The following is a 27,817-nucleotide window of genomic DNA, read 5'->3' as shown; positions in this document are numbered from 1 at the left end:
GTGAGCTCAGGGGTGCAATCTGCAGCCTCTCCACTAGATGTCACTAACATTAAACAAACTTCAGCTCCGGCCACTCAAACCTTTAGAGAAGTATCAGTATTGTTTTTGCTTAATCCTGTATGTTGCCAAACATGTTGCCAAACGGGTACCCGGCCCAACAGAGGACACGATAGTGGGAGCAACGAGGTGGACACCAAGAGAAACACAGCGGAGAAAGAGCCCATGACTGACCACGAAGAAAAAAAAATTCTTTATTTCTTTTCTTATCAAGATACATTAAAGGATACAGAGACGTCGGAATAAAAAACACTTGAGAAAAAGTTTCAGTTTGTAGCATGTTTTGTCTCTCCATCATACAAAAATCAGCACCCTGTCCCTTTTGAATGTGGCCCCTGGTTCAAATGACCCTCCCCCCTCCCCCCACCCAATGAAGGAGAGCAATGTTTCACACGTACAGTCGCCTGGTTGAGCCATCTCCACAATAACGGAGCAGAATTACACACTTTAGATGTAAAAAAGTTTAAAATATGCCAGTTCTCCACTTTGTCTTTACACAGATTAGTATTTGCTACAAACTTGACACTTCAAATTTCTTTTTTGGAGAAATATTACAAAGCCCACATTGGGACCAAACTCGCTCATAAAACCTGCGGAGGCCCTAGCTGCTGTGGGGATTCACGGGAATTATAATCATCCAATTAACAACTTGCTTTTAGTACCCGACCTTTTCGTAACGGTACAAACAGTGGCAATCCAAACTAGAAGAAGGAAATGAAAGCACACAAGACGAGCGGAGGAAAGTCACACCCGATCACTCCGCTGCTTTGTCAGACATTTACAGAAGAGGGTTGAGGCCGCGGGAGAAGTTCTGCATGAATCCATATTTGGAGACAAAGTTCTGTGATCTCAGACTCTTTTTCCACATTATTCCTGAACTTCACTTTTTCGCCCCAATGGTCTGCCATACATTTACATATTGCTGCTTTTTTTAATAGTTTTTTAATTTTTTTAAACAGACTTATCAACTGACTGCGAACATAACTATCAGTTTCCTTCAAACCAAACATTTTCAGCAATGCTGAGGCTCTGATTCTAACTTGACCCCAGGGTTAAAAGATTTACCTTTTCTTGTTGCACATTATGGCTTCATTTTGGACTTTTGCAGACTTGACCATAGTACCTCAAAGCCAAATGTGTTCTCTCATCCTGGCAAGTCACACAGTAACCACAATCATTAGATTCTCCTCAAACGACACATGATTCGCCCTACACTGTATAAGCAATGACCCTCTGCCCTTTGCATCCAGGCGGCCTGTTCAAACTCACCGGGCCGAGGTCGGAGGAGCGGGAGCCGACTCCCCTCCTCTCACCGGATACAAAACGACAGGAGACCAAGAACCAGACGCGGCAGCTCGACTACGAAAGCAACCCTCGTTGAGTTTATTTTCAGTTTTTTTAATGGCTACTGCGATGCCTGGAGACGGTATGGAGGGTTAATTATTCCTAAAAAAGATCAAGTGAGCACAAAACTAACGTGTGCTGCTCGGTCAAGATGCGCAAGTCATACGTGTCAGTTTAGGCTGTAGAAACTAAAGATATAATCGTTTGCTGATTATCAATAATTTTAGGTTAACATTTTGATGACTGAATATTTGTTTAGAAGAATTTTTGGAGTATTTATTGGTTCAAACAAGCAATTTGAAGATGGCCCATTTAGCTTGGAAGAATTGTGATTGTGCATATTGTATTAATTTATCAAGAAGATGCTCAGTAGATTCATCTATAATGACAACAACTGGTGGCTTTACTCAAGTTATTTTGTGCTCACTTGATTTTTGTCACTGAGGTGGGAAGGACTCGACCTGTCGGACTGGACTGACGCCCGAAGTCTTTTGGCTCCTGGTTGATGACGGGAAAAGTTGACGAGTTACAGACAACAAACACTGTGTGTTTAGACGGACTGAGGACAGCTCAACATGTCCCGACATGTCTCCCCAACTCCAACAGCAAACACGAGCACAGTCAGTGAGCTACGATGAACAGCCAGCCAGGTTTGTTTGTCCCGGCTGGAGAGACGTTTTCCCATCAAACTAACCCTCCTCCCATACAGCGGGCTTCATCCCCTTTACAACGGTGCGTATATTTACACAAAGATAGAGACGTCGTGGAGGGAAAACAAAACAAAAGTGTGCTTTAACACCGTTGTTTTCAGGATGAGACGTATCTCGATTTAAATTACACATTTAAAAACAGGCGGAATTAAAAGGGGGAGCAAAAAAAATATTGAGGATCTGGAATAAAATACTACAACGCCCAAGGTGTGTCAATGTGTGTGTGTGTGTGTGTGTGTGTGTGTGTGTGTATGTATGTGTGAGATGGAAATGTACAGTCATCTAAGTTTGGTTGTGTGTATGTGTGTGTGTGTGTGTGTGTGTGTGTGTGTGTGTGTGTGTGTGTGACACATCGACGTTTGGGAAGTAACAGAGGACTAAAGAAAAGAGGGAAATAAAAGACTACTGGTATGGCGTACTGTGCTGCCTGTTAATTGACGGCCTGAGCACAGACCCTCACCAACACGAACCCCATGTCCTGGTAAAAGACCAACCCCCTCCACCCATGTCCCTCCACCCTTCAGTCCTCCAGGACGATGGGCTCACTGGTGCTGGAGGGGAGCAGCGGCATGGCCAGGGAGCGGGGGGGAGGCGGCAGTTTGATCCGGACCAGGAGGTGAGGTTTCCTCGCTGCCCGGCGCATCTCTGACTGGGTCAGATGTTTCCTCAGAGCCCTGGTTGAGAGAGAACACCAGGACATAATGAGTTTAACTTCATCCACTGTGATGGCTAGAAGGAGATTGTGTTTCAATCAGCAGCTGAAAGCCCAGAAAGAGAGATACTGGGCCATTATTTTGGTTAACTGAAGGACCTTCCTTTCCTTCCTTTCTTACTGCGCTGGTGTGACTATTGTATGTTAATGATGATGATGATGATGATGATGATGAAGAAGTACCTGGTGTCCTTTGTAGCCACAAACACCACCGGGTTGGGTGCCTCCCCCTGGCTGACCTTCTGCCGCTTGATGACCGACTGAGAGGTGGTCCTCATACCTGAAGTGTACGGCCTCCCATTGGCCGGGTAGGGCACGCCTGTAGCCTGTGGACCAATGACAGAGGTGGTGAGTGAATCAGCCGTGTCCTCCACTTAAAGAGGTGAACAGCAAGTGATCGCACTTGTATGATAATTACAAGCGACGGGCCAGTGCTCGTCAGCAGCCTCAGGGCCCTGATCGTACGAGACGCGGTGCAGCGCTGCTTGGGCAACGCCCTCTTGGCAACGCCTCCTTGACAACCCGTGCCAACAGCTGCTGAGCCAGTGGAGCGGGGGTGCTAACCAACCAGGTGATCAAATGTAAATAATGGGAAAAGTATATTCAATGCAGACATCAAGCTTTTGTTGCTCTGCGGATGAATGGACGTAAATATAGGGCATTGTAATTAATTAATTAAACTTTGGTCTGCCTTTGTTTCTTCTACATCCACCGGCATCAAAAGCAGTGGTAAAGTACTAAAGCCCGCCTCTTGTTTGATTGGATTGGCTGCCTGGGCTTCGCGCGCCTGCCGCTGAAACGTTGGAAATATTTAAACTTTCCGTGAGAGAGGAGAAGTGGAAAACAAACGTATTTTCTAGCGACGCATCTCTGTGTGATCAGGGACTTGGTTTCTTTAAAGATAAAAGGAGCAACAATGCGTTAGAAAATCTTTGAATTCTACAGCCAGTTTTTCTAGTAACAGTAAAGAAGAAGAGAAAGGTTATCGGTAGAGAGAAGCTGACGCGCACACGCATCTCACCAACGCCTTGTGTGCAGTTTCATGTCACGCAAGTTGATTTGTTGCCTATGTGCAGGCCGGAGACATGCGATTCCACTTCATGTCAGCATATTTGATTTAGTCATAAGCCAGCAGTGCTGTGAACACTCTGTGTGTGTCTGTGTGTGTGTGTGTGTGTGTGTGTGTGTGTGTGTGTGTGTGTGTGTGTGTGTGTGTGTGTAATACTAACGCTGTCAAAGCCTCTCTTTCCCAGCAGGCTTTGGCCCACGCGGGGCTGGCTGGCCTGGTTCCTGTTGATGGGTGTCGGGGGACCTCTAGACGCCTTCAGTTTCAGAGGAGCTGAGATGGCTGCAAAGAGACAACACTCCTCAACAACCAATCGCAGCAGAGAAGTTGAATTCAGAGACGTGAGGTCACGTGACGCATCCTTACCTAAATCCTTCACTATGTTGGCCAGAGATGGTCGGGGCACCAACTTGGTCTTTAGAGGAGTTTTCGTGGCTTTGGGCAGCCTGATTATGCCTGAAGACAAAACCCAGGAACAACGTTCTTTAGAGTCACCTCACGTATCAACCATCTACGATTAACATGCATTAAAGTGAGGGGGTTGCACATACACTCAGCCTTGACAGCGTTGGCGTTGATGGAGGCGTAGGGCCGCCGTGCGGCTCGCCGAGGCTGCAGGATGTCCTCGCACACCCGTCGGGCAATGCGGGTCAGCTTGGTGGTCTGCAGGATGAACGTCTGGCGGTTCTTGGCCAGCAGCTTGGCCCGACCCTCGTTGCGGGTGAATGGCGACATGCCCTGGACCTCCTGGCGTGTCATGTGACCGCGGGGGCCTGACTCCTGCACGGAGAGGAAGAGGGGATACCGTGAGGAATGAGACGGGTCATTCTGGGAGAACAGCTGTTCACTTTGGACGGAGACTTACAGAGCCGGTTCTAGCTGCGCCCTCTAGCTGCGTGGGGGTCTTCAGGCCTCCGTACTTCTTCCAGTAGATCCAGCAGGAGGCGCACAGTCTGCACTGCATGTTGGGAGGCCCCCAGGCATACCACTGGGGAGACTGGGCCGCTGGGTAGGTGGAGAGAGAATTGGTGTTTGGAGGGAAAAATCAAGTTCTGCTTGGACATTCATTCTGGTGAGAGTAATTGTTTATCTGTGTAGATTTATCTTTTTCATCCAAGTCAAAAAGTGATCATCCCTGACTGAAACGACAAATCTGAAACCTCCAAATGTTTTGCTTCTCAACCAAGAGGCCTCTTCAAAAGTTGAATTGCATCGTGGTCAGAAGTGGTTTTAAAATCAGCCCTGAAGGTTCTTGTGATCATTGCTCTCTAAAAACTACACCACTCGGAGACATTTCTCCTGGATGGTCCTGCGGGGTGGGTACTTACTGTGGCAGCTCTCACAGCTGAGTCCTTTCTGAAAGCCCGCTGCCCCGTTCATGCCCGGCTTGCTGCCTGGCACCATGATCTGGTTGGGGTTGGGTTTGGTGCTAGTGAGGAGAAGGGGGGAGTTATTCTGACTGCAGTTCTAACTGGAGGTGGGTATATTGAGTAGTGGGTTACAGGGACACTCACTAGGTGGGGATGTACACCTGCTTCAGCTTGCTGTCCGCCTCTGCTGCCTTTAGTCGTTTCTGACGGAGAGAAAACAGGAAGTGGGTTTGCGAAAAGAGCAGTCAGATCCAAACAGTGCTTTGAGGGGCCTCACTGCAGACCTACCTGTTGGATGTAGCGGTCAGTCGTCTTCCACATGTAGTAGAACTGGACCACACTGGCTAGAGACTTCCAGGGCAGCTGAGTGAGAGCAAAGAAGGATACAAAGAGAATGTGTTTAGTTTAGGGCAGAAACGATTCCTCAAGAAACTGGTGTAGCTTAATGACTAAAAATCATCCGTGCTAATTAATTGCAGTGGGGCTTTGTTTACACCCCTGAGCCCGTCCACAACTACTCTGGGGTTTGTGGTGTCACTAACATCGGTGCTCCGGTTGAGTTGAACAGCAAGCTCAAGAGTTACATTATTACCCGTTCAAGCTCTATTTAGTAAATTCTTACACCAGATAATATAAAAGTATAAAGCAAATATTTAATTAAAACAATTAATTAATTCCTAATCATTTGAATTGTGTGTTTTATGCAAATAACTCCAATAGACGAAACCCAGAATGTAATGCAGCACTTAAATGCCTAAAGGGGTTTAGTTTTCACACCTTATCACAATATATATTTTTAGTCTCATTTTCTCTTTTGTAAATTTATTATTGCTTCTTACTAAAGTATTATTCTTTTTAGATTTCTTGATAAATCAACACAATAATTAGTAGATTATGTGATTATCAAAATAATTGATATATGCTGCAATAGTTCAGTTCAACTGACGTCAACAGCCAGGTTCAAGTGTTTGCATCCCCGGTGAATACCAATATCCGCAGAGAACAAGCAGCTTACAAAGTCCTGACGGATGTCGTTGAAGTCCTTGCCGTATTTCTCCAGCGCCTCCTCAAACAGCATGGCCTCTGAGGCGCTCCACTCCTCCATCTCATCGCGGCAGAGCACCGGGCCGCCCTGAGGAACCAGCGTGGACATGGCTTTGGCCAAGTCATAGCTGTTCTTCTGCAACGTGTCCATAGCATGGAACTGAGAGCCGGGGGAAGGGAGCGCAAACATTAGAGCTTCATCATCACAGACCGCAGGAATGATATATTTTACATTACCATTAGAGGCTAAAGCTCCTCATGTGATTGCTCCAATATTTACTTGTAAACGAAGACAGATTGTGAAATGTGTTTCTAGGAAGGTAGTAATGTGTCCAGTTGGCTCAGCACACCACATGCTGTTGTTTAGGAATCAGAGATATAGGAGCTCTCTTTCAGGAAACATTTAGTGTTAACAGTCACAACTGAAGCTGCTTGCGGGAATAACAAGACGGTGATGGTGGAAAAACTTTGTGTGTCATGATGAGCTTTAGGTAGCCAGAGGACGAGGTTGTCCTAAATGGATGAGGCTTCTTAAAATCTAACACTGAACAGGAAGCCAATGTGTGCTATTAAAGCTAATACAAGGAACTTTAATCTTGTGTGGATGTTGGTGCTTTCTGTAGACAAAAGCGGCAATGCTTCTGATGGCCAGATTCCCGTTCTCATTTTACTGCAGCAGGGACAGTCTTCCCCGCTGAGTCCGGTTCTCCCGTGCCTCCCTTCCCTTTAGCCGGCAATACGGCCTAAGCCTCTAACGGCTCTGCTCTTGGCGGGAGGAGGAGCCGCTGCTGCCGGGCGTGGAGCTCTCCTCCCCCAAGCTCCAACTGCAGGCCACAGGCGTCAAAGAAGGCGGATCCTGGGTCAGTCCATGGTGGACCGGAGGCCCCGCTGGAGTCTGAGCTAAAGGACTTTCAAATGTATCGATAGACATAATCCAAAATGAGGGATTTGTACGGACGCACATAATTTGTTCAGAATCCTTGGGGAATCTGGGGAACTTGAGCAGTCAGCTGGTTGGTGATCAAACCCTGCTATAGACTTGTACGGTTGTGTACCAACACAAAATGATACGCATCTGCCATTGGAATTAATTTATGCTGATATTAAATAAAAAAACTTGTCAGTCAATCGTCTCACCAGTGTGATGTCTCTGGAGGCTGCAGCTGCACTCATGTGGAGGCTGGGCTGGCGGATGGAGCTGCTGCAGTCCAGGGCCCGAGCAAAAGTCCCCACAGCCCTGAAATAATGCATTCTGGTTAATGGCACTGATCTGCGTTCTGTCTGCTCGACATTTGTAATAGGTTTATATTAATATTAGTAATGTTTCTGAGAGAGTGCTGAAAGTTCATTATTGGACACTAGGTGGTGTGTTTTGACAATTTAAAAGGGCAGCAGGATGGTTCCCTCCAAAAAGAAACCCTCCTTTATTAAACTGTGCTGCTCCTCTAAACACTCCTGTAGTATTTTTATCCAATTTATATGCATTTGCATATTTAAAAACCGTTATGCAAAACTTGTGTATACCCTGAATTCGAATTAATACGTCCGAACATACTCTCGGGTGTTACATGAATCAACCATAAAATATTTATCTTCACATTAGATTATCAAACTTGCTGCCAGTTCACACATTTCCTAGAAAAGCTCGCCTAGGGATGGCAGTCAGAAGTCACCATGGCAACAGGATTGAGTGATGATGATGCAACTGCGTGACAGATGGGAGGGCAGCGTTACCTTGCCACCACCAGGAACTGGTCTATCTGAGGATCTTTGAGCTGGTTGTTGGGGTCCCACACTTTGGTCTCCAGCTTCTCCTGGATCCGGGTGTCTGACTCACCTGAGATGAGGAGGAACTGGATTCAACTGAAGGGCAACTGATTCGTATATATTTTACACAGGTGGGAGCATTCGCCTTGTGTCTCAAACTTGAAAAGTGCTCCTCACCCTCTGCTAGCTTGTCAGGTATCTCTGCCTGGTACTTGGAGCCCACCCGGATCTCGCCCTGATCCGCCAGTAGGGTTTTCTGGACGGGGTCGAACACCAACGAGTAGAAGAAGCAGTCCTGGCCGAGCACACGTCAAAATGTTTAAAGCTGGCTGCAGAATACACCAATACATTCACCGCATCAGTAACAACTGGTGACAAACCAACCTCTTTCTCCAGGTAGCCAGACAAGACGTCCGTTTCATTGAGAAGGGTGACGTTACATTTCCCCCTGGGGAGACAAAGAGGAGCCTTCAGTGTCCGGGATGTTGAACACAAAGATTTTCCACAGCATCAAAAGGTAAAAATAAAGACATGCGATAACATCACAGCCATTAAAAATATGCAAATCATAATGCTATTGACAGGTTTTAGTTTACAAAGTATACACGTTCAGCAGATGTTCTGTGTTTCAGGGACATGGAACAGCATCTGAACTGGTTGAATGAGTGATCATACGATTGCAGGCACCTTCAACTCACCACAGGTGTGTTATTGGAAAATAAATGCACGACTACATATGTATGGACATGTTTGGTATTTACAAATAAACCAATAGTGTAGAGATGTGGCAGCCCTCCTTGCATTTCCAAATCTTTGATACAACTTTACTACCACTGTGACGTCAGGTCATCGGGCTCTTTGATGCAAAAATTAACAAAAAGGCCTCATGTGAAAGTAAAAAAAAACATACATGGTTCAACTACCGATTTGTAGAGTGAGATGCTTGTCACCTGTGGACCTGAATGCTGCTTAATACACACTTTAACTGTTGTTCAGTCACATTTAAATTAATAAACTAATATGTAAAAACTTAATTACAAAAAAGCAAAGCAAGCCACTACAAATGTCAACAATCTAAAAGTGCTGCTCAGAAACAGAGCAAGTAAATGCCGATGGTCCGTCTGTGACTCTTACCATATGCAGTAATAATATAAATAATAGAATGAATAGTAAGGACATCCGTTGCAGCTGCTTTGTGCTGAAGGTGACAGTGGTGTCAGGATGAGGTGAGAGCAGTAAAAACGCAGGGTTCAAACATAACTGCAGCTCTGTGAGTCCTGTTGGTTAACACGTACCGTATGTGAGTAGCAGGTAGGGATTCAAACTGTCGAGACAAGAAGAGTTCTCTGTGTTTGAGCTGGTGTTTCTGTGGTTCAGATGGCGTCGGCTGCTTCGACTCTTCTTCAAATTCTCCTGCAAAACAAACACATGACAGATATCATCAACACAGTCGCAAACTGGAGCAATTCAGTTTTTGTTTCTCATCAGACACTCACAGGCCACTGAATATTTCTACTGTCACTTCTGAAACCTTTGTAGAATAACAGTAGAGTCAAACCCATGGAGGTGGCTGCTACTGGGATACATCATGGAACCTTCTTTTTAACTTATGCTTAAATGCTTTTTAAAAATAGTGTTTCTTAACTCAAGGATTCTGATCTGCCTTGGTGCCGTGTGCCACAGCTAACGTTTACTGTGTTCGGCAGATGGCAGGTGCTGATTCCAGTTCCTGGGTCTTTCTTGCTCAGAGATCTTAAACACTGATCTGAATTCTCACGGGTAAGGACCACTAGGAAGAGCAAAGCGTCTCATGACAGGAAGTAGAATGAGTCAAACCCATAGAGGTGGCTGCTGGCCCCTGAGCATTAGGTCACACAGTCGTCACTAGCGTCAAGCCTGCTCCTTTTTGCTGCGAGTTGTGTTTGTTTCCCTGTTTGTCCAGTTCTCATTTTGTTATAACCCAGTCAGCCTCTTTTTTAATCACATGTTATCTTCCGGTGAGCGTACCGATGGGTAGGTCTAATCGTTTACAGTGAATTGGCGCCAATTGAGCATCTGCTTTTACCGTGTGCTCAAACCAAAAACAGCCTGTGTTACGAAGACACAAGAGGCTCGTTAACCTGCCAAGCCCCCGTCTCTATCCCTGCGTATCCAAGAGAGTGCAGGGGCAGAACACTGACTCGATCTTGTACCTGACTGAAGTTCGAGTTAGAATACATGGCTGTGAAATATCTGGCGCTTCACTGAGCTGTGCGTTGATGAAACCGTGGCACTGTTCGTGGTGCTGAATCATTGATGATTGCAGATGATTTGTAATTGCGACTTTTTCTAAAAATCCCGTACCTGTGATGGTTCTGTCCTGGATTGACAAAGTTTCCCAGTTTGAAGGATGCATGGTTTTCTCGTTGATCAATAAAGAAGGGTGCCTCTGTGTGCACAGTCTTCTGTTTGAACGCGAACGTATACGTCGGACTACTGCGTTCATGTAATGACCAATACTGTTAATTTTTTACTACTTTTATTGCAGCAGTTCATATTTTGTTAATCCTCTGTGAAGCACTTCAGAGGAGTGTAAAGGTCAGCCAATTATCGAGTTACGGAAAATGTATCAATGGTGTGATTTTTTAAATTGAGACTTCAATAAGAAATGTAAGAATTTAAACTGTGTGTTTGTACTTTGGCATCAACTACAATGCACATTACAGGCCCACTGTTATAATTGGATTAAGTATAAAACAATGAGTCTGTTTCCCGAGACCGAATGCATGTGACACCCTTGATTCCAATTAAGGTAGGTGAAAAAAAAAGTAAGCCATAAGCAGCTCTGTGTGTGTGTGTGGCCACTAGATTGCGCATTCCTAATTTCAGGCGGGTGAGTAATTTGTTGCAAACTGAAGGGGAGGGACTATATCACTCCATCTCCGTGGACTCCGCCCCTGCACTCAGCCACAGGAAACCCTGTCAGTGAGGGCAAGGGAGAGAGATAGCAAGCAAGAGGGACGGTACCTTAAGCCCCACCCCTTTTCTGTTAACCTCTCAACCCTCCTCCCCCGCCTCCTCCTGTCCGGCTAGTCCCTGCTAGACAAAGTAGGAAACCCTGTGTACCAAACCTGAGGCGCCCATCCCCCTCCTCCCTCCCACCCCCAACATGTATCCCCAACTCCTTCCATACACATGCACGCACACACACACACACACACACACACAGGCACTTAAAGCGCACACAGCATAACACACACACACACACACACACACACACACACACACACACACACACACACACACACACACACACACACACACACACACACACACACACACACTTTCTTCACTCTGACAAAGACACAAGGCAAGTCAGAATTAACCCGTTGCATGCTGTGGCCCTGGGGGACAGATCAAGGGCCTTTTGTTCTGCACAAAGAATTGCTATTGGTGTGTGTGTGTGTGTGTGTGTGTGTGTGTGTGTGTGTGTGTGTGCGTGCGTGCGTGCGTGTGTGTGTGTACGTCCGTGCGTGCGTGCATGCGTGTGTGTGTGTAAAATGAGGAGGAAGAGGAGGAGAACAGGGATGGAGAAAGTGAGGCAGATGAAGCTTGGTTTGGTACAGTGAGCAGCAGTGAGGAGGAGCTGGTGCTTGTCTTCATCACTGTAACAGATCACAACGGGCCAAAGCCAGACCGAGCGCAGGCTGAGCTAGACACAGGCACACGCATGACTTGGAAACTAAAAGAACTACGTTTTGTTAAACAGACGTTTCTCTCTCTCACCAGAGTGAAGAAACCTGAAGACACAGATGTTGCTGGCTAACGTGGACGAGCTTGGGGCTGTGTAGCAGTGAACTTAAGACTAAAACCTCTGACTCTAAGACGCATTACGATCTGATGAATCAAAGCCACTTGCTGAGGTGGTCTGGGAAGCATTTGACCATGTATCTTTTGCAGTTCGAACACAACATCGTCCTGAGAAACAACAGGAAAATCTGTCATAGAAGCAGAAGTGTCAACAACTGCTCAAATCCCTATAGAGCCTAATGGTAAAACAGAAAACTTAGAGTAGAATTAAACACGTTTACAGAAGCGTCCAAACAACGGCCATGGACTCATCTTTGCCCAACAAAGCCCCGCCCACTCCAAACCAGTGAGATAAGGGCCGTTACATTTTTTAGCAAGAATCTTTTTAGGGAAATAACTAAAGATGGAGATGGTGTGTCCATAACGACTGCCTTCTTGCTTGGTTTCAGATTTAAAATACAAATATTATTCGTTAAATTAACTAATCTGAAAACTTGCACGGAACTGTACACACAGGCCACCATCTGCACTCTCCTCTGTTCCTCCCAAAACGGAGACGAGAGCTCAGCGCTTTGGGCTTGAGCCCGACAGGGTTCCACTCCGACAGAAGCAGCGCTGGCTCGGGATCGTCTCCGTAACGCAACCAGGGAAAGACTCGGCGAGACACGTCTCCAGAAGAGACGGGCAGCATAGCGCGACAATTGTTTTGAATTAAAAAGGTGTGAATTCAGTTATTCTTAAGAATTGCTTGCATTTTACTGTATTTTGTAATGAATAAGTAGCATTTTTTTTAAAAGGTTTGATGTTTTTTATGCAGGTTTGTAAACCAGAGGGGTAAAAGAAAAACTAAAAGGAATATCCAAATACCAAGATCAAAAACCCAAATATCTAAACCACAAACAAATATTTAAATATTTTGATATTCTGGTCCCCCTAGACTTTTACGAGAAAGAAATGCTGCCACAACAGTGGCCAAATTTAACATTTCTAAAACAAAATATGAATTACGTATTATATAAATTATATGGCTTTAAAACGACTAATAAAGACTGAAAATCCTTCCAGTAACTGGGTTCAGCCGAGAAGAAGACATTTGAATATATGTATGAATATATACGATAAATGATTATCAGGATTGTCAATGATAACCAAAGCATCGATTGTTGGGATACGGCTCAAACGAGGCCGTCGCCATCATTGGAGGGTTTGTGATGCAGAAGAGCTGACTAGAATGTAGACAAACAGCCATGAATGTGTTGTGGTTCAGCTTTGTTACCGCATCACCTATAAAATCCAATCAGGCAAAGCCATGTTTGGGAGGTAGATAGCTCGGCCTCTTTAAAATAATAAAAAACCTTTAAAAGAGTGCTGCAGAAGCAGCACAGGATAAACCATCTTTCTATTTCGCCACATCTCAGACTTGTCCGCACAACCAGTGAACAAATACGACATCAGTGTGTGGAGCCGAGTACAAAAAAAAGGAGCATTAATGCATCCATTTTGAGGTGTGTGTGTGTGTGTGTGTGTGTGTGTGTGTGTGTGTGTGTGTGTGTGTGTGTGTGTGTGTGTGTGGATGTCTTTGTCTGGAGCACTGCGGCCCAGGAGAAGGGAGGGGAGCTGCTGTTGGTGTCGGGGTTGGGGGTAATGAGTGAATGTGATCAGGCTTCAGTCTGCATGCCATTAGCACCCCCTTCCCCTCCCCCTCCCACCACCACCTCCAAACTCCCACCTCCTTGGCACCGTGATCACACACAGAGATGGGCTCATCGACTGGATCTTTGAATCAAGCAGAGCAGAATAGATAAATATAACATAAAATAAAATATTAATTTAATGTACTCGACATATTGAAATAAATGCTTAATTTTAACTAACTTCCTCATCCAAATGCTGAAGGTCCCGATTGAAAACTATTGAAATGATCGGCTTCAATTATTTTATACAATATGATTAATTAAACCGGAAATTGATGCAACGAGGCTCACGGATGTATAAAGAGAACTGGATACAGCAATGAAGAGGTTATAGGATCTGAAACTGGTGAATCAAGGCAAGCATCTTTGAACTAACACAAGCATTCAATACCAGAATTCATTCACTGGTGAACTGTTTGACAAAATACGTTTGTCATCGATGACGATGGCACGCTGACAAGGCGAAACCGAGTTAAACAATAATTGTGACTACATCGTCGATAAAAAGGACAAAGTCTCTTTGTCATTTTGTTTTGCTAATTCAAAGGTCAATGAAGAGCCGCTCGGCGGGAAGAGACAGTTGTAGAGGCGCCATATTGTCACAGCCAACTCTAAGTTGGGAGCATGTCAGGAGCAGCAGGCCGTTGCGAAGCTGCTGGGGAGCAACTCGGAGCCGAGTGTCCCGCTAAACATGCAGTCCGGAGGAGGCTGTGATGAACCCCCGGCCAACTGAACCAAATAACCTATTGGATGCTGCACCCTGCTGCCGAAGGAGCTCAGCATAAGTCAGTTGGTGATGGTGACGGATGCTGGCAACAGACGGCAAGTTGAGAGGAAAAAAAATATTAAAAAACAGCTGGACATATGGATCCACTTTAAATTTAACACCAAGGAGAGAAACTGTGGAGTAACAGAGTTATCAGGACATAAACTGGCAGCTATAAGGACTAAAATAGGACCAACTTAAATCAACACAAGTTGTTTATCTGTTGTGGTCTTGTCTTTGCGGAAGTTGGTTTAAAATGCTCATCTTTGATCTTTACTTTAAACTCTCTTAACTTAGCTCTATTGCGTCTACTAAAATCAGACTAATCTGTTGATGGTTTTCTCTGAGTAAGACACTAGAGACTAACATCACAGTATCCGGAGTAGATGGACACTTAGTCGATTAAAAAAAGATAAGGTTGACCAGTACTGATAATTCATTAAAAATAGACCATTTTTTAATACAAATTCACTCGCATAACAAAAAAATATGTTAGCAACTATAATTACAACCCAACATTTTTGAAAGGAACATACCTGGGCCTTACACAACATAGATGGTTTTATTTTAACACTGTAAGCAGGCCGTGGTGCAGTTTACAGAATAAAAGCTGAAGAGGTGCTTTGGGATGTTTTTTTTATGTGGAACACAACAGGGAAGAGTTCATTAAGGCAGCGAGCCACATCATACCTGTTCTCACACTGGAGAAAACAAAGAGGAGTCGAGAGGAGCGCTTTGGGCCCTGTGGTTTCGTACTCACTTGCATTGCTGTCAGCCAGGTTGTTGAGGTTTCCTGAGATGTCCCGCCTCCTGAAGAGACACACCACCTTCGCCTCCACGTTCCCATTGGCTGTCTAGAAGTGGAGAGTCAGTCGTTACAAGTTGGCTGTGTAACAAAGCACGGATGCATCTGCCTGTTAGAACAGCCATATTGACACGGTTTCATTCACTTCTCATGCTCAGGGTTCGTCAGCAGTACCAACTCCAACTGTGTATTTCACATTTTATTCAGTTCTGGTTTTCATCCGTTCTGATTCTTTGCTTATTATTTTAGGAGGGCCAAAAATACAAAAAGCACTTTCATTATCAGCGGCTGTGGTAGGCCACAGGGTGATCATGATATGGATACCAACCACTCACTAATCCCAATCAACAGTCGCGGCTGGGAGTGGGCTCTCATCGGATCTGCGTTGATCGGTGCTCTAGTTTTGGTGCACGTAAAATATTTAAAATATGATATCATTACTCATGTTGGCCACAAAAAAAAGAAAAAAAGTTGTAACAGTGGAAAAGGAGTAAAAATTAAGACTTTGATTCATAATCATCTTTGAGATACATTTATTTTGATATTCCAATGCCACGTGATAGCCGTCCAACTACAGGAGGGCTATTTTGTAGAATAGATTGTTTTCCATGTAAAGTCTGAGAGAGCCCAGTAATAATAATACTTCCGTTGATTTTATCAAATGATATTAATGTAACTGCTGTTATCTCATAACAATCGCAGGCCTCTGAAGTTAATCAAACCAAATTTGTCTTGTGGCAGAGTTTGTGAGACCAGCAAATATCATTGACTAAAGAATCATTATAATACAGTAAACATTAAAGTCATTTTTAGCTGGATGCAGACCAGCTGGTGATTGTCAAACTAACTTTAGCCTGCTTGCTCTCTTGTGCTGGCATGATGGCAGACTCCTCACACAGGTGAGTTTTGTCAGCAGAGGACTGCGTCTGTGGCCCCTCGGCTCTGTTCTCTGAAGGTTCATGTTCTCAAACCACTTCCACAATGCTTACGATGTTCCTCTCTATCACGCCAATTCCTCTACGGTTCGTATCATGATATGGCCGATATGAAATCACATTAAGATGTAGACTGGTATCATCATAAAGATCTACCCTGTGGTGGTAGTACTTCAGGTAATTCATTCTTTCTAGATTGACTGATCATAACAGCAGAGAAAGCATCAGCAGCACACACACCGTGCTTCCCTCCAAATTCCAGCTTGGAAATGGAGCGCTGGCCTCTCTCTCTCTCTCACTATCCTTTCATTGTGCTCAGCAGCCATTAGCACTCAGGACGATGCAGTCCTCCTGCTGCTCAGCACAAGCCCTTCAATGTAAGAGTGTTACATAAATGAGCTTAATCCTTTGACTGGGAAACAAGCCTGTGTCATATGCTGCTGCTGGTATATTATACAAGTACCAGTGTCCTGTGATTACAGGAAGTTTACCATGAGCAGCATCCAGGAAAGACCAGGGGATAGAGTGTGTGTCATTTGTTTATGTGTGTGTGTGTGTACAGTATGTTAACTGCAATGAGATTTGAGGCGTCATAATATACAAATGAACACACTGGCCAGTTGATCAGAGGGTGCTATGTCTATGGTATAAAAAGGTACAATGGGGCAATACCACACTGCCGGGTATTAAATAGGCTTGGGTACCGACCGGATTATGTCAGTACTACCAAATACCGATTCATGTTAAATCCATCTGTGACAAATGTCAGTACCTGAGAGCACATTTGGCTGAGAGAGTAACTTGGAGAGAAAGAAAGAGAGCTTGTTGAAGTCACAGTGAGTGGAGCCCGGGTCACGCCGCCTCCCTCTACCCGTGTGTGACGCTACCTTACTGAACTGCAGCCCTGTCTTGTGACAATTAGCCTTTGATAATGACCCACTTAACTTACTAGCATAATATAATTAGAGCAGAATTCCTTTAATTCTTGGAACCACACAAGTCACGGCATTCTCCACAACACAGTAATGCAAACTAGGAATGGGCATAATTAATCGACGATCAATTAATTGATCGTTAAGAATTTTGTCGGTGACATTTTTTCATCGATAAAACTAATGCATGTTCTGTTCCGTAGTGTGATGGTGTGTTCACACCAAAAGCGTTGCGAAATATTCGCACAATTACATTACATGTAAAGTCAACGCACAGACGCGAAAAAAGCAAATTTTTCGTGAAGACGAAAAATTTGACGTGAAGAAGCGTTGCCAATTTTCGCTTTTTCGGTCTTTCGCTTTATCGCTGGTCCGCCTGAATCAGCAGTGGAAGCGGCTTCATTCAGACACTCATCCTGGAGTCGGAGCTGTGTGCGACTACGGATGATGTTATGAACCCAGACACAGGGGCGCTTGATGTTTCCGGGTGAGTTTAGGTTAGCTTGTGAGGCTATGCGCTGGTAACTCGGAGTAACAGGGCTCAAGCCACTACCACTGCTCGCTCAAATGTGGACCTTACCCACTCCTTGTATGACAGAAACAACTTTAAGGAAAGAAAAGAGAAAAAGAACCAACCTTGTTGAGCTCTTCTATTCTACGGATCAGGTAAGGGTTGCTGGAGGAGTTCTCAAAGTACACGTAATCTGGAAAAAAACAGAAGAAAAACGATTAGACATATGATGTGTTCACAGGGAAACATTCACATCAACGCTTGATTGTACATAACAAAAAAAACAAAACAAGTATAGTACATATTCCTCTGTAAACGTGTACTCTGACAGTTTAGGTTTCCTGTGGACAGACACCAACACAGCTCTGCAGCTGTACTGTAGCTTGGCTAACCTGATGGATAGTGGCACACAGCTCTAATTGGAGGCCTGTCTATACAACACTGAGAAGCTGTGGGGGAACCAGATCTTGCCAGCTCAGTGAGTGGACTGGTGGAACAGGAAACTCGTCTATCCAACTGCAGACTTACTTCATGTGATTTGAAGTGTAAACTAGAAGAGCACTCGAGAGGGCAGAGCCATCCCCTCTAACGTTTTCCTTAATCCTGCAGACAAACAGCTGAGACGAAAGCATCACCTCTGTGCTGCGGGCAACGAGAGTTACTACATGTCGGACCTCTTTATTTGCTCTTAGCATTTAGAAGTTGTTTTACTAATACTAAGTACTTTTGTGTGATTATACTATATGTCTCTTTAATTTAGATATTTTTTCTTGTGTTTCTTTTAGTCATTTGTTGAATTATTATGCATTTGTATATTTAGTATTTTGTTTTGTTTGTGAATTGGGTAACACTGCGTTACCTGAGGTTGAGTAGCTGAGGTATAATTCCATTTTTTTTTACCAGCGAAAGAGGCAGCGATAGCAATGATTAATTTGTTCCTTAGTTCACCTGCTGGTTTTTTAGGGTAATAAATCACAAGAACCCCCAATGGCCCATTATGTAATCTGCTTGGTGAGGTAGCCGAAGCTCTGCGACGGGGCTAAAGCAGAAACCTGCCACAAGTTTGAGACCAAAAGAACTGCTAGTTGGGCCCAGACGCTACAACAGTTATGCCAGCAAAATCATTATGAATCAAGGAAGACATTTTGTGGCACTATTGTGAAAGTCTGCTTCACAACGACTGAACCAGATGCTGGTAGGAGCTTCTCCAATGCCATCCAGTGTGGCCAAGGTTCACCCAACAGGGCTGTTAGCAGTCCGGGGTCCGAGTGGTGTGCTAGGATTTTATCACTGATCTATGACTGGGACGCAAACTTCTACTTTCTTTGGCACCATAAAAGTAAATAAAGGTTTTCAAATGTGAGTTTTATAGGTACAAATTAAACTAATGTAGGCTGATATTCCAGTTTAGTGTGGTGAGCTGACACCAGCTGGGCAGAGGACTGAATGGTAAGTAATACTAATAATGTTGAGGCTGTAGTTAAGAAAAAGCATGAACCAGTGAACAATAAGCACATGAGCTGCAGCTCTTCTAATTTCATCATCTCATTGTGTCCTCTTCCTCTGTAATGGCATCCGACTGGAGAATATTAGCACCACCGGCTGTTTATCTGGACGCGCCCAACTACCAACATTTACAGAACAGTAATGATGAAAATTAGTGTTGCAAAGGAACATATGACTCATGGTTCGGATCAGATGATGGATCAGCTTTAAAAATGTATGTATAAGTTTTAGAGATCACGTTTATTTTTTGCCACTGATACTAAATTGGCAATCATTAATCCATATTGTTGTTTGATAATAGCAGCTGGCCTACAAAGATCCACACTTTGCCACCATCCTAAAAATCTGTTCAACCACTCTGAAGTCAGTAAACCATAAAACTATTCTAAACGGTATCCTTTTACTTTACTTATATCGGGGGTTTCCACTCATAAAAACACATAAACCAAGCAAGGAAATAAAAGATTGTATTTTATGGATTAAAACAAATTGTGGCATTAGTCATTTTAATGATGCATTATAAGCTGCTTAGTGCAAGTGTAAACCGATCATAATTCATCTCCAATATCTATTTTTTACTGCTGTGAAAATATTTATATCCACAACTGAATTTATTAGTTTTTCACCAAAACTACATTCAATGACATTACTTGTGAAAACAATGACATTTTTGACTGAACAGAGCCTGAACGCATCAAAGTGTAACAACCTTCAGTTTGAACGCAGATTAGTTGTATACAATGTAATATTAAAGACCGGTAACTAGACCGTCCTGATCACATATTTTACTGAACATTGGTGTATATTGATAGTCAGTAAAAAAAATGTTTTTTAAAAGTCTCATTGTGATGGTTCATAAAAGTTAACTATGTAAATAATCTGCGGTTCACACTACGAAGGGAAATGCACATGAAATGTGTAAGATCTGAGGTTGGGAGCAATACGAGCATCCACTGTCTTGTATGACAGCCTGCCCACAGGGGGCGCATCAGAAAAAATCAACGTCCAGAGCAGGACTGTGCATCAACACAGCAGCAATTCTATTACATTTGTCACCTGGAGAACAACCAAGTGTCTCCCTCCCGTTACATGGATCACTTTTGTGCCATTTTAACATACTTAAAGGAACACATTGGTTGTAGACAAATTGTATTGGATATGACAAACAAAAATCAAATAAAGCATGATAAACAACACCTTGTCGGTGTTCAAAGACCAATCACATGGTGTGATGATGTCGTTGCAGGGGACAGTCTGTCCCGGATGACCTCCGCCAGGAGCACTTGTCTTGGGGAGCAAAGGGTTGCTGTGCAGCTCGCAGCCCAAGCTTCACCCAGGGTCTTTTCAATACCGAGCTAGAGCCGCTCATTTGCATGGCCGCAGAGGAACTGAGGCTTCAGCCTCCCCCGGGAAAAGGCTCCACCAAGAGAGCCTCCCACAGCGAGGGCCCGACCCTGAACTGCCGGGTTACATCCCCAGAAAGACTGAGCATACCCCACCCGATGAGGTCTACAAATTTTGGGTTCACTATGAAACAATGGTATGCAGACATTTCAAACATCACTAAAACTCATGCCAATGGATTTTCAGATTTCCAGAATATCTAGAATAAAAATAAATCAGATTCAGATACAGCCCTATTGATTTCCTTGTTTTTTTAAATAAATACATTTATTGAGAAAGAAAATTGACATTAAGGGTTACAATAATGTGCCTTAATCACATTGAAGGGATTGTCATCTAAGAGAAAAGCTAACGACTACTTGATTGGTGTGAATTGCACTTTTGGCCAATTAACAAAAGGAGAAAGAAACATTTACTGCACGCTTAGCTTCATCGAGAAAAGGTACATAGACTACAAGTCAATCGAAAATAGAAATGTGGGGTCAAAACCAGGCAGATACTAACTCAGCAATAGTGACGACTGGCTGCTGTTAAACATAAAATTTTAAAATCGGTCACTATTTGTGGCTTCTAATGTGATCCGGCCAACAGAAGCACAACGAATTATTATATATAATGTAAACAGTAAGGGGGACAGCTATGCTAAGATGACATGCCATGGTAACATCTTCTGGCACTGACACCTTTAACACAGGGAGATACAAATAGAGGTTAATGACAGACAGCGCCACAAAAAACACAAATCATCCTCAAGACCATCCTCATCATCATCGAAGATCCTAATTTCCCAGACCCGAAGATTAGTCCCTAAACACCTGCATCTTGCTTTGTCAAATTTTTTGTTGTCCAAAAAAATCTGAAACTCTTGTTAATTGTACTAGATCTTATCTTGCCGGTGTTCTCGTGAAGCAAAGAATACATGATACAGCCTTGAGAGACAAGCCTCTATTCTGTGTCTTAGGTTAGCATTTACTGCATTTTATTAATTCTCCAATATTCTATACGTAGGTATGTATGCGGACCTCAGCCTCCTCGATTAAATCCAGAGCTCTTCACAGCCCATTCTGCTAACCACAAGTAATCCTTCCCACCCACAGCGCTGACCCAGCCGACACTTCAAATAGGCAGTTATTACTAGGGAAATTAATGTGGCAGAGGGAAGAAGATTAAGTGCAATGTGTTTTCAACATAATGTACACAAAAATTACAGAAAAGACTTCTGCAAATATTGCAGATACCGCAACATAATACCAGACAGACTAACTGGATCAAATCCAGCAGCTTAGTTCAGGTGCAAGTACAGTGAAACTTGTCATGTGGAGTAGTCTCCCAGAGCTTCCCGACATCTAACCTATCTGAGCGGGTCAAGGGGCCAGTAGGCTAGACAAGAGCAGTGTGGCGGTCAGATGAGTGAGCAGTCTGCAGTGCAGCCCACATTTACGGCGCATATCACCCTATCACAGCAACAAACACCGACGCAAGTTCAGTCAAAAGGGAAACTGATCAAACTTAGAATAAAGCAGGTCTGTCAGCAGAATGACCTCCCTGTGCTGGAATTAACAATGGAGAAATGTAAGAGACACTGAACTGGGAGGACACAGGGAAAGGACAGAGAACACCTGGAGGCTGGAAAGTGTAGCAACAAGGTAAATCCCGCTACAGCGAAATGGTGCAGGTATCAACTTCAACACTATCAAACCCGGAGAAGCCTGTCATGACAGTCCTGAAGTAAACCTGCTGGGCAGAGGAGACAATGTGGTCGACAACCTGGGTCACACAATTCAGACAAGTTACTGCATGAGGGAAACAAATAAGGAGGACACTTTAAAGTTCCCACTTGTACAAAACAACCCATTTATTTGTGGATATTTGATCTGGAAAAGCAAAACACTCCACACTGTTTGCATTGACATGTACAATGCAATAGTGTGGCGTGCAATCAGAGTGTAAGTGGGGCCATACTACTCCTGGAGATGGTCTCGATTACGTTCTGATCACATGACATCTACCCAACAAGCTGACTTGTTCCATCTCTTCCTGCTGACTCGAGCTGTCTGTCAAATAGCTCCGACTGAGCTCTTCCTCTGCAAAGCAAGCCAGTAGAGCCCATTCAACAGTATCACTTCCCCTGACTTCTTGTGTACAGACCACTAGCTCCACCACTCTAACTTACATATCAGTGAGTATGCTATTGGCTATATCGTAAAAAATAATATGAAATTGTTCATCAAAATGGACAAACAAGGAATGCTGTCAATACATTTCAGGCCCAATCCAGATATCTCAAGATCTGGGCCGGTCAGGAAGCGACAGCCAATGAGAGCGCAAGACCTGTACTTGTATGGACCTGTACTTGTATACCAAGACTATGGGTTGAGCCGAAACCTGAGGGAGAGATCACCTGGAAAAATGAGAACTGTTTTGCATTCGCACCACGGACCAAAGTTGTTACATCTCGGGAGTTGGGTGTTTGCATGAATACACACAACGCAGTGACTGATCTACAGTGGAAAAAGTAGTAGAGTGGAAACTATATGAACAATGTCCCAGACATTTTGCGAGTTTTCCCGACAAAATAGAGTTTGGAAGCAAGGCATTATGGATTGCTCCTTGTGTGACACCCTATGTCCAATCAGTAGCGCAGTGTGAAACCCACGACATGTATGTATAGATCTGGTGCACTTTGAGAGCAAGATGAAGAGGCTAGTTCCATGAAGAACTCTGTGCTCTTGTAAACAATGGCTTGCTCTTGTTCTAGCAGTGGTGGTCACTAACTGGGTACATTTAAGCTACTCAAATACTGTACTTTAGTACAATTTTGAGGAGCTTGCACTTTATTTAAGTATTTAGATCTTATGTAACTTTATATGTTTCTATTCCACAACATTTCCTCCAATGGGAAATATTTTACCATTAACTTCCCAACATGTTTTTAACAAAATTATTTTCTAGCTGAGCTACTTTTCAGATTCTGATTTTGAATACAAAATATAGTTATCAATCGAAAAGTGGTCATTGTACTATGTAAAAGACTGGGTTGTTATTATTTTTATAAATATATTCAGATTCAATGATAGTGAATAAGAGCTCACACTGCCAGCTGACGGCTTTAACTGAGAGCTGTCGGCTTTTTAAATATTGATCAAGCCGAGCATCCATTCATCCTACAACTACCACAGACACAGAGCCTCCTTGTAGTGTTTGATGCAGTTCTGCACAGCAGTGTGGCTTCACGTCAAGCTCCATCTGGTCCTCCCACAAGCAGGGACAGAGAGCCTCGGGAGGATACCAGTGGGTTTCTGATGCATCATCACAGGCAGAGACGGAGAAGGAAGGATTCAGACAGGGGAGAGGATTTATTGCTCTACTTAGCACACTGATGAGGAGACGGACCAGAAAAGCATCACCTCCTTGTTCGCAGAGAAGGAACACAACAGCACCAAATTACGTAACACTGGCTGAAGCGCCAAAAGGGGATCTGCACTCTCATGTGCCCGACATGACTGATTCTAGCTCTAAAGATGGTGAACGTTGGGAGTTACTCTTTTATATCCCAGCCCTCCATCTCAACTTCCTGCCCAGTGGTTCAAATTAAAGAATGATCCGGTTCCCCCAGCACTGAGGCCAGCTTAGTTTATCAATAAGCAAGGGGGCTGATGGATCAATGTTCCACGAAACACAAAACCCAATGGACTTCAGAGAGTTCACACCATCTAGCCTTCAGAAGAAGAAAAAACACACAAACACACATCTCAGCTAAACCTGAAGTTCAGCATAATTATGTCAGGGATAAGCTGGAGGTTGTATACTAGTGTCAGTATGTAAGAAAAAAATGATCTGAAAAAAAGGCAGTCATGAGTGTTTGTTGTGGACGTATGCAGCTGGAGTGGCGCAGTATGCAGGGTGCTTGAGGGTGAATGAAGAGGAGGAAGCCCTTCGACTAATCTCTGGGGAAGATAATGATCTTACATGCAGGCTGAACACTGTGTGCTTCTAGAGGACGTGTAATATATGTGCTTGCTCATACAGAACTGCCTGCACCAGTCAGCTGCAACATCAGAAAATCCTATTGATTCTTAAATATGAACTCCTTCTGACCGATTTATGTCTCTCAACATCAACGTGAATATTACAAAATAGGTTTGTTTCTGTATTGTTTCTTAAAATAAATTTCTAAGTCATTACATAATCACATGCTTGTTGCTAACTGCAATATGTTCAGGGATAGACTTCACATTAAACTGTAACATTGTATACGCCATACCATACTGCATTCCCGATGTGGAAATTCCACGACACACATGATTCAGCAGGCTGGCAAAAAAGTTAAAATTCGCCCGAGAGATCCTGTAGCTCTGCACAAGGATGGATCTCATGCAAAGTTCCCTCAGTATGCCCGCTGATGTGCACACAACACAGGTCCTTATTGCTCTGAGCAGCAAGCCTTTGCATGAGTCTTATGCACAACAATTATTTTAACATGTGCACAGGACAGCAATCTTACAAAAACCAAACCAAAATATGCCTGAAACTATCTTTAGTTGGAATAGGAACGCTTAAGACAGACATTTGAAAAAATACAATATGAACCCAGTTTTATAGTTTAAGCCACCTTGTGCAGATGGATTGATATATTTACCTTTAATTGAAAAAAAGAGTTTACCAATCATAATCTGGAAAATGAATGTTACCTGATATTTTATAAAAGCCCAATATCAGCCCATTCTACCAGTGAATAGAGATGCTAATGTTCCAGACTCAGTGGCACCACATTACCCAGTAGAGTACTAAGTGAAACAAATACCGGATGCTAACATTAAGCACAGAATTATTCAGAGTAGTATGAAATCAGTATGACCTAAATAGCCCACAGACACTTGTATGACCTTACCGACCTTAAACAGCAACGAGACTGTCACACTGTCAAGTCAACCGTTTCGGCGGCTACAAAACCAGGCAAAAAAAAAAAAGGTACACAAAGTCCTAACATGGCTATTAATGATTAAAGACAATCAATGGTAGTAACAAGCACTGGCGACACAAGGCGACAAATCAAAATAGACTGCAGAATACAGGTACATATGTCCATATCGAAGGTTCGACGAAACTGAGGCGGAAAACAGTGGCGGCAGCGTCGCGGGAAGCTAGTCGTCTTTACCGGCGTTTGGCTTCTCTCTAATTGTGACGTTTGGTAACCCGCTATTAGCACACAAGCAGAGGGGACATCTCAATACTGCAACCCACAACATCTTGCTGTATCATATAAACACTTGGCATTTCACATGATGCTGTGAAATGCCATGTTAATTACGTTTTATAGCCCAATTTAATTTTGACGAGACGCTATTGGTTTCCATCCAGTGGCAAAGTAGCGGTACAATGAAAGTCTCACCGGCACATACATCGTTACACCAGGGGCAACTTGATGTAAGCTAGTTAACTTACGTACCCATCTATTCTGCCGGTGTTTTGTTGTAACTACCTGTGGTATGATACGAATAAGTTACTCTTCATAAACGTGATACTTAATGTCATAAGCTCTCGAGAGCCGAGCTCACCGGCAAACATAACCTCGTACAGTATGTAGCGCTAAGCTAACTGAATGTAGCATTCAAAGTTAGCTAACGCGACTCACGCTATCCTTTGCATACGAAGATATGGCGGAGGCATTAACATCCTACCGCCCCACAGACAATGCTAGCCGACAAGCTTCAGCTAGATGCCCCAGACGTTGGAAGAGTTGGTTGGATTCTGACCTCTCAACAGCGAGCGTTAACTTAGCAGCTAATGCTAACTAGCATCGTGTTCACTTCCAGGACGTTGCCGTATGTAACGCGACAGACGCAACGTCTAAAATGTGACACAAATTACGATTGCTTCGCTTACTTATAACTCCGAATAGAATTCGGCGAACTATAGTCTCACACATGGTGCATTTATTTCAAATTATATACCAACTTTCACAACCGGGTTCATGCTGCTTGGCAGCCGCCCGCCTTAGGGTAACGTATTTCGGTCGATACTAGTCGGGATATCACGCCGATTTGTTTTAAAAAGTTGATATTTTGTTGAAATGAACACTGCTTGGTGTGTTATATCCGTGCCGAATGTTGGAGTGGATACGGCTAAACAGAACTGGGTATGAACTAAGTAACAGTGTTGGAGTTATTTACATTTACTCATTAGCTAAGCCACATTACATTGTTGGAGGTTTTGAATAGATTTGACGTTCTTCCATGCCAGATTGGACGCACGTACAGCCACCAGACGAGAGCTAGCATTAGTTAGCGGCTAACCGCACAGACAGCTAGCGGCTAGCTAGCCACCTTGCTGTTGAAACGAACAATCACGTTGTAGGGGGGTGGGGGGTGTCTTAAAAATGTAAAACATTCCTTACCTCCCACTCGGTACATGTTGGCCGCCATTCTCTTGTAACCTTTATCAAAAGCAGTTCCAGGGTATTCCCCCGCTTGGGTAGAAAAAGGTCGATGGGGATCTATTTTATTCCTTCATTTATCGTAGACACCCCCGCCGTGAAACAAAGCCGGCTCCGGACACAACAAGCCGAGATGTGGCGGGTAAAAAGTTGAAACTTTCCGTTAGTAATGTTCCGGAGGTTATCCCCAAAATATTGAAGTCTTTGTTGTCGGTCCCTCCGACGACCTTCCTCTCCTCTTCCTCACTCATTCACACACAGCTAGCCTGTCTCTTACTCCACTCTTCCTCCCATCCTCCGCTCCCAGCTTCATCCTCCTCTTCTTCACCTCCGCTCAGTTCAACACACACACATACACTCGCACGCAGCAAACACACACTCACTGGCCCCCGTCGCTCGTGCGCAAATCGTCATCTTCGGATAATGTCGACAATCTCCGGAATGTCACAATTAACTTTTTCTTCTTCTTCTTTAATGTTTATTGGCGGTTGGCAAACAACTCAAATAACTTTTTTTACTGGCCCTTGTTCGATAAAGAACCTGATTATAATATGAAAATAAACTAACACTCATGACTTTATGTGCGAAACGTATCACGTGCTTTTTGGGGACTAAAACATTTTTAAATAATGGATACATTTTTTTACGTAGTCTCCACATATTACACACATGGACAGAAAGCAATGAAAGTAAAGTTGTTACTACATCGAGTCAAAGCAGAAAGTTGGGAATGCATGCACGCGCGTACGCACAGCAAATATGACTCCTACCTACAGAAGGAAATCCTGAAAAGCACCAAGAAAAGAGTAGGTATCTGTGTCATCACAGTAGTTATGTAATATGCTTTAAATAATTTATTTGTATTACCAATTTCACCATGACTGAAGTTTTACATGCACGACTAGTTACAAACAGTAATATTTACTTCTGGGTTGATTATTTTCAATCAAGTATGGAAGCACATTACTG

The 27,817-nt window shown here is 43.7% G+C and overlaps 1 protein-coding gene across 1 annotated transcript; it reads right to left on the bottom strand.

Annotated features, from left to right (window-relative positions):
• Positions 1–2,397: 2,397 nt before the first annotated feature.
• Positions 2,398–27,287, bottom strand: mta2 (metastasis associated 1 family, member 2). Its single transcript, XM_068587560.1, has 18 exons — positions 26,810–27,287; positions 17,628–17,695; positions 15,080–15,173; positions 9,366–9,483; positions 8,455–8,518; positions 8,248–8,365; positions 8,038–8,140; positions 7,441–7,540; positions 6,275–6,463; positions 5,548–5,622; positions 5,404–5,462; positions 5,218–5,318; positions 4,755–4,894; positions 4,441–4,669; positions 4,256–4,345; positions 4,053–4,171; positions 3,007–3,149; positions 2,398–2,785 (listed from the first exon to the last, which is right to left on the bottom strand). Exons 1-18 carry the CDS (start codon positions 26,835–26,837, stop codon positions 2,632–2,634), a joined length of 1,992 nt encoding a protein of 663 aa, XP_068443661.1. The 5' UTR covers positions 26,838–27,287; the 3' UTR covers positions 2,398–2,631.
• Positions 27,288–27,817: the final 530 nt, after the last annotated feature.

The sequence above is a fragment of the Clinocottus analis genome, unplaced genomic scaffold, assembly GCF_023055335.1.
Source record: "Clinocottus analis isolate CAN_PGR_092001 unplaced genomic scaffold, fCliAna1.0.p SCAF_21, whole genome shotgun sequence".
Classification (NCBI taxonomy): domain Eukaryota; kingdom Metazoa; phylum Chordata; class Actinopteri; order Perciformes; family Cottidae; genus Clinocottus; species Clinocottus analis.
Note: the sequence above shows the minus strand (reverse complement) of the source record. Positions and strands in the feature narration are given on the sequence as shown.

What these genes read in the sequence shown, in the direction of transcription:
- mta2 (XM_068587560.1), bottom strand. Translation starts at nt 26,837, where the DNA reads ATGGCGGCCAACATGTACCGAGTGGGAG. An exon ending in CTACCTGCTACTCACATACG is followed by an intron (nt 8,519 to 9,365) that starts GTACGTGTTAAC and finishes TTGTCTCCCCAG; the next exon opens with GGGGAAATGTAACGTCACCC. An exon ending in CAGTTCCTGGTGGTGGCAAG is followed by an intron (nt 7,541 to 8,037) that starts GTAACGCTGCCC and finishes GCATTATTTCAG; the next exon opens with GGCTGTGGGGACTTTTGCTC.